Source organism: Miscanthus floridulus, chromosome 19, assembly GCF_019320115.1.
Source record: "Miscanthus floridulus cultivar M001 chromosome 19, ASM1932011v1, whole genome shotgun sequence".
NCBI lineage: Eukaryota > Viridiplantae > Streptophyta > Magnoliopsida > Poales > Poaceae > Miscanthus > Miscanthus floridulus.
In genome coordinates, this window is record NC_089598.1 from 25,065,767 (window position 1) to 25,080,994 (window position 15,228).

Consider the following 15,228-nt stretch of genomic DNA (forward strand, 5'->3'; position numbering starts at 1 on the left):
AACACTATTTGACCAACGGAATCCATCTCCAAACTACACTTGCGCAGCAACAGGGGGCACATCCACAGTCTCAGGAATGTCTCCTGCAACATCATTACAGAAATGAGGAAAGAATGAAAGAAATAGATGTAAGGAACGGGGTAAGCTCCCAAAAACCATGCGGTTAAGACACTTACTCGGATGATTCTGTGTCAAAGGGATCTCATAAGGAGGATCTACCACGGAAAAAATGAGTCTGACAACCATCTCCAAATACCGCATTGGGGGCAGATTGAGCATCGAGAACCATAGGTGCAATCTGCACATGCAGGTAAGGTTCCGGAATGGGAGGGTCGATGTATGCCTGATGATCCATTGTTGGGGTAAACCCATAAGGGATGGGATCAACTAACACCCGACACACAACCACATCCAAACATTGCAGCTGGCTCTTCATAGCCGATCTTACATAGTTCTCTAACTAGTCCGCACAACCAATTGAGATCATTCGCCTGAAGATGTTCGGAGGACAACCTAGGTGCAGTACACCATCAACTGCAATGCCATCATCTCCAAGGCAATGCAGCTCCTCCCGAGCCCTTACAACCATGTCACTAAATGAAGGCCTATCATTGAATAGCACAGGCACGCTTTGCATGTCAAGAAACTCAACATATCCATAGCGCTCGCTTTCAACGATGCCTCCATAATATATGGTCACTAGGTTGTCCATCTATTTCAAACAAGTAACGAAACACATGTCCTTTAGTCCAAATTAGATGATAGATAGTACCTAACAAGTACTTTCTAACTACAAACTAAGTAATCAAGATAATAACTACGAATATATTTACAATGTGCTCACTAAATAGCTAGATCATATATAGATAACTAAAAATGTAACTACATATCTAAGTAGCTATCTAACTATATCTATGTGCCTATGTGTCTATGTTTCTATCTACATATATATCTCACTAGATCACTAACTACATCGACTACCTGAGTCATCACATTAACTAATAAATAACAAATACCAACTAAGTAGGTACATTGCATATTCATAATTTTTACTTGTCTGGGCCGGTGGACGATGGGCGTGGGTCAGGCCAAAGATCCGGGCCGGCGGTGGTGCGACAGACGACAGCGGTGGCGCGCGGCGAGTGCGGGATGCCCAGGGCTACGCGCGGCGAGTCCAGCTCGACGGGCGCGGCCTAGGGCCGACGATAGAGGGCAAGGCGAGGATAGCGGTGGAGGGCGGTGGAGGCACGGCCTCGGGCGCGGGCACAGGAGCAGGCGCGGCCTCGGAGCGGCGAGGGGCGCGGGGCGGCCTCGACAAGGCGACGGGCGCGGCGCGGGGCGGTGGCACGGGGTCGGTGCGGCGAGGGGCGCGGTGCGGGGCGGGGGGGGGGGGCAGGCTCGGCGCGGCGCGGCGCGGAGCGGGCGCGGAAGCAGGCCCGGTGGCGCGGGCTCGGCGGTGAGGCGCGGGCGTGGTGGCGGGCGCGGGGTGGCGGCACGCGCTCGGCGCAGGCTCGACGCGCGGCGGCGGCGTGGCGCAGAGCGGGCGCGGGCGCGGGCATGGGCGCGGGCAAGGGCGGCGGCGGCGGTAGGGCTAGGGTGCGAGAGGAAGAAGAAAGAGGACCGGCGCGGGCTCGGTAGATATTTCCGAGCTCGGCGCCAGAGTGACTGGTGCCGAGCTCGGCGCCAAGATCTACGGCGCCAGTCACTCTGGCGCCGAGCCCCCTAGCAGGTCACCGACCATGCCCAGGAGCTCGGCGCCAGAGACGGTGGAGCCGAGCTCAGCGCCAGCATTAATGGCGCCGAGCTAAGGGTCTATTTCCTAAATTCTTTCCGCCAGGGGTCTATTTGTGAGAAACTTTCAAAAAAGGGCCAAATTGTAAAAAAATCTGCCTGTGCCCCCACGTTCGAACGTCGCACTGCGCCGCGTCCATCCCGCGCCCCAGCAGCCCATCCCAAGCCCCGCATGGCTCCTGTCACCTGTCCTACCTGTGGGTCGCGCCGCGGAGGCACCTGCTGGCCACAGGGTTCCCGCACGATGACTCACGACGACGCCCTCCAGCACCAGCAGACAGCTGTCCGCGAGCCTCCGGCGTCATCGAAACATGTGCTCTCTTAAATCTACTTTTAAAACATTAAGATAAAACACTTGCAACATACATTTAAAACAGATAAAACATTTAAAATATACGTTTGAAATATGCGTGTATAGCCATAACAACATATGCAACATCGGGATCTACTTTTGCAACATCCAGATGAACACACTTTCAATATGAGTCTGAAATATCTAAAACACTTGAAACACGCTTGAAACGTGCGTATAGAGCCATAGCAAACATATGCAACATCCAGATAAAATACTTGAAACATACGTTTGAAATACCTGAAACACTTAAAAACATAGGCATGCAACATGCATATATTGTCATTGCAACGCATGCAACATTATAGATCTAATTTTGTAGCGTCTAGACGAAACACTTGAAACACAAAGTCTGAAAATGCCTTAAACACTTGAAAAACACAGAACGTTGCCGGCGACCACGGCCTACCTGGTGTGGAACTACGGTAGCTAGCAAGTCCGGGGCGTAGGAACGTCGAGAGCAACGGTTGGCGACCTCCTCCTGGTGGCGCAGTGCACGCCATAACTGCGATAGCCAAGGTGGACGGGGACGCGGCAGGGGACGCCCCACGCAATGCGAGATGGAGCCGCGGCGCTACGCGAGATTGGGGCGTGGCGCGGCGTGGGATGGTCGCAATAGAGTGGGGTCGTGGACGGCGCATCACTTGTACGACAGGCAAATGGCGCAGCGGACGCGGCCGCTGCGAGCGGACAACGCGGTGGAAGCTACCGCTGCAGTCGGGAATCGGGGATGTTCGCAGCATGTAGATTAGTTGGGGAGGACACGGGAGTGGAAAAATGTTCACAGCATGCAGATGAGTTTGAGAGGCCACAGGCTCGTTGTCTATTTGAGCTCAATAGCTACGTAGGGAACTAGGCGTCAGGACGGGCGTCCTACCCATAACATTATCAATTAAGAAAATCAATCTTCTTTTTCTAAGAATATCTCCAAGAGTTTTAAAAACACACTCCCAATCTTAAAAATTTTTAGTAAGATTGAAAAAATTGCTCAGCAACAACTTTCTATCTTAACTCACAATCTTTCCGAACTTCGTAAAAATCAACCTAATCGCGTGGAAATATACACGTGTATCGATCGACGAATCTGAATGTGGAAAGATATGGAAAAATAATAAGTAGTAGGACTGGATTTCTAATATAAATATACTAGAAAGAAAAATGTACAAAAGTGGTTAGAGTGATTTGAAAATATTACAGGATTTCTGATGCAAATTGCCTTCTATATTTTAGGATAAGATTTTAAAAACTGTTGGTAAGCTCAACAAATATACTCCTAACATTTTTTTAGCTACTCGAAAACTCATTGATTTACCTATTGTTTCGTGAAACTATTGGAGATGCTCTAAAACTGTCATATATAGAAATTGAATGAAAAAAAATGAGCTCCAGATTCTTTTTCTCATTCTTTTTTTTTTTCTATTCTTTATCAATCTCCTAAAACATCTCTCCACTCTCCCTCAGAGAAAGAGAAGACTCATCTGATCCCCTTTCCTCACCAACGATAGCTTCCTCTCGATGTTCATCTATGTCCACTGCAATCCCCCCAACCACCGGCCCTGATCCGTCTCGCCTAGGTGCTCTCGATCACAAGTCCACTGCCGTCGCGATGGGAATCGACGCACCATCACTAAAATTGGAACAGTCGCAACCGCATAAGCTGCCATTACTCGATTGATGCTTGAGCATCACTGCATCAGAGCAGCTACCGCGCACCGATATAGGCCGCGCGGGAGGGAGCCGACGTGCTAGGTGGGTCAGCACATCGGCCCACCATGCCATCATGTCGGGCAGGCGAGCTTGTGGACCGACAATGCCATGGCCTATAGTGGCAGCGAGAGAGGAGGAAGGGGGGAGGAAAGAGACGAGAGAAAGGAAGAAAGAAGATTTTTATCATTGACATGTGGATCCCACGCAATAAAAGCAAGGGTGAGATTTTTCCAATATGTTGCAGCGACCCTCCTTTTATTATAATCTGGAATTGTGTTTTCTGAATCCATTTTAAGTTTCCGATGGAGTTGTTCTCAGTGCATAACTGCTTAATGTACTACCAAGATGATGATTTTAGAGTTGTGTTGCCGATTTTCATAAAGTGAAACGTAGCTCTTCAAAAAAAAAAAAGTCTCTTGTGTCTTTGGTCTCCCGAATTACTTGATCATAAACTCCTAATGAACCTTCCTTTAAATTTCTTATCACACAAACAATCTGATGCCACTAGAACCCGTCGGCGGAGCAAATCTCGAGAAATTTCCATTGCCCTCCCTACATGTTGACACCTCCAAGGATTCTGAGTACGTCAGTTGCAACCCTCAAACCAGGTCTCGACTACTACCATTCCTATGTTTGTATTCTTCGACGTGGCTGCATCAGCATTAATCTTTGCCATGCGCCCATGCCTGTGGGTGGAGGGAGCCAACCAGCTTGTCAGGTGCTATCTTGGCTGAACCCCTGTTGTACATAATTGATCTTTTTTTTTCATATAAATGCAACAAGAACTCGAATCAACTCACCAGACCATGACGATAGTTGAGAGAGAGAGATAAGTTTCTTTTTTCTTTTGTATTGGTTCCTAACTAACGTGGCCGGTTTGGAATTGGACAGTCCAATCGATTCGCGCCATCACTAAGGATGAAATCGGCCCAGTAGGTTGCAAATTCTCTGTATCCCGCACAACGGCTCCGTCGTAATCGTAATAGGTTTTCCCGCGACAAAACAACTGCTCGACATCAACAGAGGCTGCGACTGAAAACATATCACAGAATGCACGCTAGCTCTGCATTTCCGCCTACGTGACTACGGAGTGTAAATATTGTTCAATAGTAGACATTTTCAAGCGTTACTACGGACCCATCTAAACTGCAAAAAAATTAACAAGACTGTACTATATCCGATACTGAATCAGATTAATTTTCTACTAGTACTTCAGTGGTGAAAGTAGCACACTGGAACAATTACAATGGGACTGCGAGTTGCAAAGTCAACAATTACAGTTATACAGCACATATATACACTGAGATAATTAAACAATTCTGTAGGATTACAATGTATGTAGGTCCCAATAAGCAGAGTAGTTTCTCAAGTTCAAACAAGTCTTATATATCCCCCCACGCCCACCCAACAATCACAAAAAAAGGAAACTAATATGATTATGTTGAGTAATTACCCGATTTCAGTGGAGCAAAGCGTCAGCCGCCAAGACCTCTAAAATATGGCAGCTTGCTGAACAACTTCTGCCACAAGTTTTGCATCGATTCTGTCAGTGAGTTGGCTCTAAGTAATACCTCGTAATTAGTTAGACGTGTATTTCACTTCTTTAACCCTGACTCTCAGTATCATTTAAAAAATGGTAAGAAGCATATTAGTATTTACGTCAGGCCCTCCATGCATTTGCGTCATCAGAAGCACTACAGGCTTGAGTTTGAGGAGGGATGCAACCAAGGTCACCATCCAAGCTCATCTGCTGTACTTCAGCAGATGATAATATTTTAATGCTCTTGACGCAGCTTACAAACTCCCTGCAAGGTCAGGATTTTCAAACCATCAGAAATGGAACAGGTTAAGGAAACAACATGGTAAGGATGTACCAAAGAGACGAAGGAATCAGAAGTAGGAACTTACTCCCAGGGGTCATCCCCGACAAGGAGGATGTCATTTTCATGATCAACATAGACCAGCTTCCAATCCGTTCGGTAAGGGTCTTCAAGCTGCCCTTGAATACCAAACATGCATGCAAGATCATGCCGAAGATCTTCATAACCTCGGTATCGTGTTATATCAATTGATCTCCCAACAGATCCACGCTTTTGAACCTTCAAACAAAGATGAGTGTACATATGATTGCACTATTATTGGATAATTGCACCACTGGGTATCAGTTTGGCACATAGTAACAATTGAGTAATTGAGTAAATATGATGAGCAGAGTATTCAGCCCAAGACCGAAACAGGGTTGTAGAGCGTTAATGCTATCACAAACCTTAGTATAGACACTTCAAAACTCTCACCAATGCTATATGTATGGTAGTAAATAATAATTCATCGTCCAACTTAGAGCTACATGCACCCTACATCAGGTCACAATTTATCCCATTTATGCAATGCTGGAATGGAAACTCCAAGGTGGCACACAAATATATATGTTCCTCAGTGCCATCTAAACAACTTTCTGAATACCAAGTATTCAGCAACTCATTTGCATGCACTGATCAGTTCAACCCAAAAGCTTAAGCTGATGGCAAATGGTGGAGAATTCACTTGTGCTTCAACACTACTGCTCAAATGGAGGCTCACTCCGGCCTCATATGTGAAATAGGAATGGGCAACAATTATTTTATTTAATTGTGCTAGCTAGGATTGGAATTTGAGACCTTTAACACTAATGCCATATTGAGTAGCATGCACCAAAGGTTTACACCTTTGACCTTGTGGTACCATATTGACTTGCATGGACCGATTAGTTCAACCTAAAAGCTTAATGGTGGAGAAGGGTGGACAATTCACTTATACTTCAACACTAAGTACTACACTGATATCCACACTTATATTTATTAGTTGGTGAAGACAAGGTTTTCTCATGGATTTGCAGGAAAATGTTCAAATTATTAAGGAAATAAGCGTAAGAAGGTACGCTTTTATGACTCCACTAGATGTACTTCTAAGAGAATATTAGAGTACTTCACGGTTTTGAGAGTATGCACATATTGACACATACAGGTATGCATAATAAATGCATTCTTAGGTAAGTGTTACCAAGTAACCAACCTTGGTAAAGGTTCTTATCCGCTGTGTTTGACTATTCCACAAACCTTGGCTTGCCATTCCACCATCAGCAACAGCAACATCACTTGAACATCCAGGCTTAAAAGACATGTCAGGCACACCAAACGACTGGGAGCTGAACGCAGCAGAGGATAGCTCGTTCTCCACATCCCTATGATCCCTTTGTCCAGAAGGTAGATTGCATATACCCTTTCCAGACGACATCCCTCTTGACAACAGGGCGTCGGGCATTAATGTATCCACATTTTCCGCAATAAGAAAATTCTCTCTTGGATCAACTTGAACATTGTTATCCAAACAAACTGGAGGAAAGGAAAAGCCTTCTCGTGGGCTCTCATCTAAACAAAAGGAGGTAGCAGATGATGCATCAAGTTGATCTGAAGCTAGATGACGATTAGGTGCATGGACCGTTTCTTTACTACCTTGTATATCATTCTTGATCCGATTATCTGACTTACATTGAATTTCCTGAAGTAAGTGCTCAATGTGTGGTGTTGCTGGCATCTCAGGCAAATTTCTGCTTCCTTGCTGTGCTCTACTCAATGAATTTATTGGGGAGATACGGCTCTCAGATGGAGCTGTTGAGCTGGATGGTTCTTCGCTCTCAGCGAGTGCTGAGTGTGATCTTACAAGTTGCTGGGGTGTCAGGGATCCTGTCGTATGGTTCAAAGGTGTTTGCTGCAAATGTTTGAGCTGGCCCATGGCATCAGCACCACCCAACTGATGTTGAAGAACTTGTTGCTGGAGAATTTCCTGGCTTTTCTGAGACAATTGTTGAATCAGCTGGGACTGATGCTGTGGGTTCAGTTGAGATAGCAGATTTTGTTGTTGAATCTTTTGAAGCAGCTGCAGCTGCAGTTCTGATTGTGATAACTGTTGTAGTTGGGGTTGTTGACTTTGTAGGAGTGCCTGCTGGTATTCTGCTGTTTGTTGCAGCTGTGGAGTCTGAGTTAATTGTGATTGCTGCAAAGAACCCATTGTTGTTAGACCTGGTAACCCTGGGCGCTGGGTAGGTGACTTGGGTAAACCCAACTGTTGTAGCTGAGATGAAGATGGTTGCAAAATCTGGTTTAACAATTGTGCTTGTGAGACAGCTTGTCCACCTGAAGGCTGTTGCTCTTTCAGCTTGTGCTGGTCCGATGACTGAATACATGCAGTAGCTTTCAACTGTTGCTGTGGCTGTGATTGTTGCCGTTGGAGTTGTTCTTGCTGCTGCTGCAAGTGAATGGCATTTTGCTGCAACAGCTGGGCTTGCTGTTGCTGTAGAATCGCAGAACTTTGCTGCAGTGGTTGGACCTGCTGTTGTTGCAATACATGGTGAGGCTGTTGCTGGTGTTGAGCTAATGAGGTAATTGCAGGGTGGTCCACTTTCGAACCAGCCTGTAAATTAGGTAAGCCAATATTTTGGGCCTGCATACTCAACCTTTTTGTTGGATCTTCACTGACACTGCCTAGCCCATCCAGCACACCCAGTGCATTAGAGGTCAAGTACTGCGACTGTACAGCAGGGGCAGCAGTTGCTAGCATCTGAGGATTTTGCTGCATAGCCATCCATTGAACTAGGCTAAGGCCTGGAAATAATGCATTTTGGACATCTTTCAGAGCAAAGTCATCAGCAAGCCATGGCATCGCTCTTTTGAAAGCACTCTCAACCTCGTTTTCATCATCTGCAAGATTCATTTTATAGACGGACAAAGTATATCTTCAGAAAAATGAAACGGTGCAAATAATAGATGCATGAATGTTGAATTGTTGATCAAGAAATGACTCCAACACAAGGATGACAAATAAGTAGGCCAGTATTCCTACTCATAGTTAGAAGTCTAGTTTATACATAAACAAGAAGCAATGACATTTAGGAAAGGGAATCTCCATGTCTGTGCAACTTATTTGTGATTTTCAACAAGCAACCAAAACTTCTTGCTGATAGTTTATGTATCAAGGTTATAGACAAGAAAGAGTAAGAACTAAGTTCATGAAATAAATTTTCGCCAACTTAAGTATTCAGGGCCACATGATAGTCAATAGGTTTAACAAATGCATGAAAAACAGAACTACAAAAAGATAATAAGGCCAATTGTGTATTGCATTATTTCCTGTGTGGTCACTTTTTTACAGGCATGCATGTAATCCTTTCATCTGGGTGGGTGGGTGGGGGAGGGGGGGGGGGGGGGGGGGGGGTGGCGTGTTCTAACTCTCTTCTATTAACTGTGTGTTTGAGAAAATTATTTCCTGTATTGTAGATACCATAATATTATTTGTACCTGGCATTCCTGGCTGCTTAGGAAGCTTTGGCCTGAAAAATGGTGGTGGGCATATAGAATAGAATGGTGTAGCAACTGGTTCAATCTCCCATATCGAAACACGGGTGCGCCTCTCAGATGCAGTTGATTCATCCCAACCAACCTGAAGTGGAAAAGACAGATGAAGTTAGATGAATCTGCCAACCTTTTATGCTACAGTCTCTGAAACTCATTTCCATATGGTGTTCGGTAAATCTTATATAAAATCCATATAACATCAGGGTTGACTCCTGTAACTCCAGCTTCACTTCTTGACCCAGCTAATTTCTTACTGGATGTAGCTGAATTAAATGGATATCACTGCAGATTAACATGAGAAGGAAGATGAATGACATACCTGAAGGTTTCGCCAATGAGAATTCTTCCACCTAAGTGGATCTAAGTCGCCAATGCCTGTGATCGTGCCCATGTACCTTCTTACCCCTGAATCCTCTGTCTCAAAGAGCATTCTGAATCGCATTCCAAGGGACACTTGTGTATACAGAGCCTTATTGTATTTTGCTAAAGGGATGACAAATTCTGATGGGCTTGCCCTATCCGAAGAATAGTATGATTCATTAGCCTTAGTACTGGCAGAAAGTTCCAATAAGGTACAATTAGCAACTAAAATACCTTGGGTTATAGAAAATAGTAAATGGGCTACTATTTGCAGCAGCATGGGCTGCAGCAGCCAGGATTCCAATGTGCATGCTGTCACTTGATAAAACTGATGATGACAGAGCTGGTTGGGGTCTGCTAGCATGCCTTATACCTAAGAGAAGCTGAGATTTCTCATCCCTGGAAAAAATGTGTAAGATCAATGTTTTCTGTATCTAGATACACACATACTTTTTAATGACTAGAATTGATTATATTACCTTATAAAAAGAACTGAATCACCAGCTAACAACCTTTTTGTACTGACGAAGACACTCCAACCGGTTGTCAAAAGATGCCTCTTCGGTTGACCTGCATGTGCAGGTACAGTATAGTGATAAGTACAGAACACCTCTGATTTATCAGACATCATGTCCTAGTACAGATTTCCTTAAAAGTTTCATGAAAAATTGGAATTCTAATAGCTGCTAAACGCCAAACATAAATAGTGTACCCAAAAAAATTCCAGCAGTGAACCACGGCTGCATAACAATTCACATCCATATACAGTACAAAGTTAATATACATGTATTATTTTAGTGTTTGGCAATGTTCAGTACCTCGATAGATATGTCGAAATTTCCATGAAATATCATGTAGATCCTTGGCAATGAGTTCTTGGGCAGGTGGTTGCATCGTAAAGTCCTATCGAACATGTTACCCTGGTAAGGGAGGTATTTATTGCATCTGATAAATTCATAGATCCATTAAAGTTATTCCAATCTTATGCAGAAATATTGCATACTAGCGGTGGAAATATCTTCTCAGCTGCACGGCGTGGCACTGAGAATCCCCCATGCGTACTTGTGTCGCTTGCTGTCAACGTCTTGCAAAAGAATTCTGTTGGTTGTTTGTTTTGCTTCAGACCCAGTTCAGATGCCAGCATCGCGTCTCGATCATACTAGTTGCATTGAGAAAAAATAGTTCATTTCCATTCAAGAAATCAACAACGAAAATAACTTTCTCAAAAAGAATGCCCACATACTTTGTTCACAGGCTGAAGCGTCATCTGGGCATAAACTTCATCGCTTTCAGAATCTGCCTGCACAAGAAATATGTTTCGTGTGCCCAGTTAGTAAAACATACTGCTCGTGGCCAAAATTGGCACTTCCCAGTTCCCAGGCTGTCTGGAAGAACCATGTAGGGCGGTTTAAAAAAGAAGATGCAGCACAAGAGGATAAAACTAGCATTGACATACATGTAAGGTGAGACTTAGGAGCTTGCAGATCAACTTAGAAGGCAGAGATGGGTAGCTGGGGATGGTGTCCAGCTCCTTATGCATTGAAGCAGCAACCTGATACAGAATTACCAGAACAAGAAATTTTTCAGAAAGTATTCCCAAAATCAACTCATTCCTACTGCACACTGATAAGGCCTGCACCTGTTCACTATGGCCCTGCGGGAAGTACACGACGAGACTACCCACCGGGGGCAACGACACCAGGGGCCCCGCACAAGCATGCCACAACTCCGAGTTGATGGGTTTCTTTTCCCTGGTTTTTCAAATAAAAAAGGAGCCAATTATTACACTGCATCCCAGATCAAGGCCTCGTTTAGATGGTGGAAAAATTTCAACCCGATGAATAGTACCACTTTCGTCTTATTTGACAAATATTGTCCAATCGTGGACCAACTAGGCTCAAAAGATTCATCTCGTGATTTTCAACTAAACTGTGTAATTAGTTATTTTTTTTATCTACATTTAATACTCCATGCAAGCGGCTAAAAATTGATGTGATGGAGAGAGAGTGAAAAAACTTGGAATTTTGGTGGCATCTAAACAAGGCCCAAGTAAAGAAGATTCGCGAATCAATTTCCTCGCAGTTAACCACAAGCGACAACAAGAAGTAACTGCGATTACAGACAAGTGGGCAGCTCAACGGTGACGATCATGAATCATGACAAGATCACGAGATGCTGAACTGAGAAATGTAAAGGTGGCGCTGAAATCCATGAGAAATTGGACGGCAAGCAAGCAAAACTAAAGCAAGGAAAGCCTCACCTTCTGCGGGGCTGGGAGTGACGCCGCCCGATCCCTGATCCTTCATCTCGCCGAGATCCTGAACCAAATCCCGCGTCCGGATAAGCCAATATTCACCGCCCACCTTCTCCTACCACCACCACCACCTTTTACGAACTGCTAGTAGCTGACGCCCTGCTTTCCGACGAAAGTGAGGGCGCGAGGCAAAACCCGGATCAGCGGAGGAGCAAGGCAAGCACCCGCGTGAATCCGGGCAATGAACCTTCGCCGCGCACTACCACACCAGCCGCCGTGCCGAGGCGCCAGCTCATCCGCAGCGCCTAACTTCTGGCGCTCTCTGAAGCTTCCGCCTCTCCCTGGCCAGGCCTGCGCGTCCCGGCGGCCGGCGGTTACTCCGGTCTCCACACGCCGTCGGCCGTGGCGCGGAGGTGGTCGGTCGAGCGCGCGTGGGAGTGGGACGGGGGGAGCTGCGCCAGTTGGGACTGGGAAGCAACGGGGAGGGGAGAGAAGGCGGAGGAGGGAGACAAGCGGGGTTTAAAAAATGGGGGACGGGACGAGGGCCGCGGGGCGCGGAACCGGGTGGCGGGGCGGGCTGGCGCTGTGCCGCGGCGGCGGCAGCGGCAGCGGCAGGGGTGGAGTAAAGAAATGGCCGCGACGCGCGCGAGGGGGGAAGCCAGCAGGTACTAGCTCGTGGGCGCTGGCGTGCCGCGCGCAGCGGCAGCGGCGGGGCGGCCTCCGGTGGTTAAAAAAATATACTGGGCACTGGCTGGTGGCGCCGTGGCTGGTAGCTTCCGCTTCCGCTTCCGCCCCACGTACGCGCTCGCGGACGGGAACTGGAGGCTTTTACCGGTGTACCCTTAAAAAAGATGTCACGCTTCTGCGTACCTCTCAAAAGTTGGTCGTCACCTACATACCCTCGCTCGAACTTTTCTTTTCCCTCACGCCATTCCGTCGGCATTTGCTCCTAACGGTAGGTAACGGCTCTGGAGAATGACTCAATTGCCCTTGTATTTGTATGGGCGTCTGAACTTTTTTGTTTCCCCTGTGCCCTCCGACGAAGCATCCGAAGGACCAGTTGCCGTTGTACACTGGCTGACAGGTCGGCGGAGGACGCGAGCACATGGAGATTTGCATGCATGCACGTACAAGTGCGCGCGACTTCGTGCAATTTACCGGCGTGGACGTACGCGCGGGCAGGCTCCGCTGGATCCAGGGTACGGCCAGCCGTGTCGTGTCCCAAACCTACCCACATTTTACTCCGCGGACGCGCCATCCTGCCAGCCAGCCGAGCGCCCCCGCCTGCCTGCCTGGCTAGCTGGTTGCCACGGCTAAGGAACCGGCCCCCGGCGCTCCCGTATAAATACCACCCCACTCCATGGCCATCCCAACCCACTCACACACCAATCGAAACTTACACATCTCTCGAGTTCAAGTTCCTCCCTTCCCCCCACACACCACTGTCACTAGCTAGAGATCCGGCAGTCACAGACGCGAGCTAGAGCTGAGAGGAGGAAGATGATGAGGTCAGCCACGCTAGTTGCCTTCATGGCGGTGGCGTGCATGGCGTCCATCGCACACGGCGGCAACTTCTACGAGGACACGGAGATGACGTGGGGGCAAGGGTGAGGCAAGGTGGTGGACGGCGGGCGCGGGCTGGACCTGACCCTGGACAAGACCTCCGGGTCCGGGTTCCAGTCCAAGAAGGAGTACCTCTTCGGCAAGATCGACATGCAGATCAAGCTGGTGCCCGGCAACTCCGCCGGCACCGTCACCACCTTCTACCTCTCCTCCGCCGGCAGCGCGCACGACGAGATCGACTTCGAGTTCCTCGGCAACGTCTCCGGCGAGCCCTACACGCCGCACACCAACGTGTTCACGCGGGGCCAGGGCCAGCGGGAGCAGCAGTTCCGGCTCTGGTTCGACCCGACCAAGGACTTCCACACCTACTCGGTGGTGTGGAACCCGCAGCACGTGATCTTTGCGGTGGACGGCACGCCGATCCGGGACTTCAAGAACCACGAGGCGCGCGGGGTGGCGTTCCCGCGGACGCAGCCGATGCGGCTGTACGCGAGTCTCTGGAACGCCGACGACTGGGCCACGCAGGGCGGGAGAGTCAAGGCGGACTGGACGCAGGCGCCGTTCGTGGCGTCGTTCCGTGGGTTCAGCGCCGATGCATGCGTCTGGGCTAATGGGAAGCAGCAGTGCCCTGTGGGAACCATGGAGACGGCGGCGGCGGGGGGACGGCGCGGAGGCAGCTGGTGGAACCAGCAGCTCAGTGATATGAGCTACCGCCGCATGCGCTGGGTGCAGAGGAAGTTTATGATCTACAACTACTGCACCGACGCCAAGCGGTTCCCGCAGGGCGTGCCCGCCGAGTGCAAGCTGCGGTGAGGATGCGTGTGGTTGGATCGATGGATGAACGAACACGAAGCCCTCGTCGTTCGGCCTCGCCGTGGTGGAAACCAGAGAGATCGGTGCTCTGGTCTGGTCTGGCGAATAATGTTTTGGTTTTTGCCATGGGCGATGGCAATGTAAATGTAGCGCGCATGTCGCATTATTCTTTCATTTGTTTCTGCAACACCGGATGTACAACTGCCAAGTTTTCGACTAGTAGCGATCGAGTTCGTTTCTTTTCAAATCTGTGTGCGCCGTGCTTTCAAGCACAATTCATGCATGCGTGTTGTGTGTTCTCTCATCTCCATCTGTGTGCGCTGAGTTACAGACAGCTTGGCGCAGCTGGCTAACCCTTGGACACCACGCGGACACGGGCGCACGGACATGACGTCCATGGGGTCATGGACAGGACAGACATGGACACCGTGTAAAATTGGACTCTTGCGTCAGACTAGGGTCCTGGAACCGGAGGAAAGCTTATCCGGATTTGGTTGGTTATTTTATTTTAACCGAGGAAGCAGACATCCATGCGTTGCAGGTTGCCTGCATAATAATCGAGGGAGGGGGCATTTAATTTTTTTCTTTTGCCATTCTTGCGAATGACAGTGACGTGGACGTTCACCAGCCAGAGGACAGAGTGACAAGGCGACCATAGTGGGACATGCGATCTGACAGTCCTTTGATGTCAGTGACCCAGAGGGCAAGGAGGGTATTTTTCTAGCCTGGTCCCACATGTCAGAGCCACCAAACGGCCAAAACGTAACAGAATGCCGACGGAATGGCGTGAGGGAAAAGAAAAGTTCGAGCGAGGGCATGTAGGTGACGACCAACTTTTGAGGAGTACGCAGGAGTGTGGCATCTTTTTTAAGGGTACACAGGTAAAAGCCTCCGGGAACGGAGGCTGGCGGGCGGGCGCCGCCGCCGGGGCCCGGGAGGGAGGACGCGCGTGACCGTGAGACGCCGCGCCCGCGACGGCGACGGGTGTGGGCTGGTGC

The 15,228-nt window shown here is 48.3% G+C and overlaps 1 protein-coding gene and 1 pseudogene across 3 annotated transcripts; one reads left to right on the plus strand and one right to left on the minus strand.

Annotated features, from left to right (window-relative positions):
* Window positions 1–5,056: 5,056 nt before the first annotated feature.
* LOC136526968 (auxin response factor 16-like) lies at window positions 5,057–12,667 on the minus strand. Of its 3 annotated transcripts, XM_066519543.1 has the most exons (13): window positions 11,860–12,667; window positions 11,240–11,351; window positions 11,057–11,152; window positions 10,844–10,900; window positions 10,604–10,759; window positions 10,419–10,503; window positions 10,080–10,170; window positions 9,835–9,999; window positions 9,560–9,755; window positions 9,184–9,325; window positions 6,902–8,586; window positions 5,759–5,949; window positions 5,057–5,655 (listed from the first exon to the last, which is right to left on the minus strand). In XM_066519543.1, exons 1-13 carry the CDS (start codon window positions 11,904–11,906, stop codon window positions 5,511–5,513), a joined length of 3,168 nt encoding a protein of 1,055 aa, XP_066375640.1. In that variant the 5' UTR covers window positions 11,907–12,667; the 3' UTR covers window positions 5,057–5,510. The 3 variants fall into 3 exon arrangements, with proteins under 3 accessions (XP_066375640.1, XP_066375641.1, XP_066375642.1); XM_066519544.1 differs by lacking the exon at window positions 11,240–11,351 and having other exon boundaries at window positions 11,861–12,667; XM_066519545.1 differs by lacking the exons at window positions 10,844–10,900; window positions 11,057–11,152; window positions 11,240–11,351; window positions 11,860–12,667 and having other exon boundaries at window positions 5,058–5,655; window positions 10,419–10,520; window positions 10,604–10,741.
* A 562-nt stretch (window positions 12,668–13,229) lies between these two features.
* On the plus strand, window positions 13,230–14,405 carry LOC136527707 (xyloglucan endotransglucosylase/hydrolase protein 22-like; annotated as a pseudogene).
* The last annotated feature ends 823 nt before the right edge of the window (window positions 14,406–15,228 follow it).

Excerpts from the sequence above, each read along its gene's own strand:
- LOC136526968 (XM_066519543.1), bottom strand. The coding sequence starts at position 11,906 with ATGAAGGATCAGGGATCGGGCGGCGTCACTCCCAGCCCCGCAGAAGG. Across the intron at positions 11,153-11,239 it reads CGCAGGGCCATAGTGAACAG|GTTGCTGCTTCAATGCATAA; the intron begins GTGCAGGCCTTA and ends ATTCTGTATCAG. Across the intron at positions 5,950-6,901 it reads GGATAAGAACCTTTACCAAG|GTTCAAAAGCGTGGATCTGT; the intron begins GTTGGTTACTTG and ends CTTTGTTTGAAG.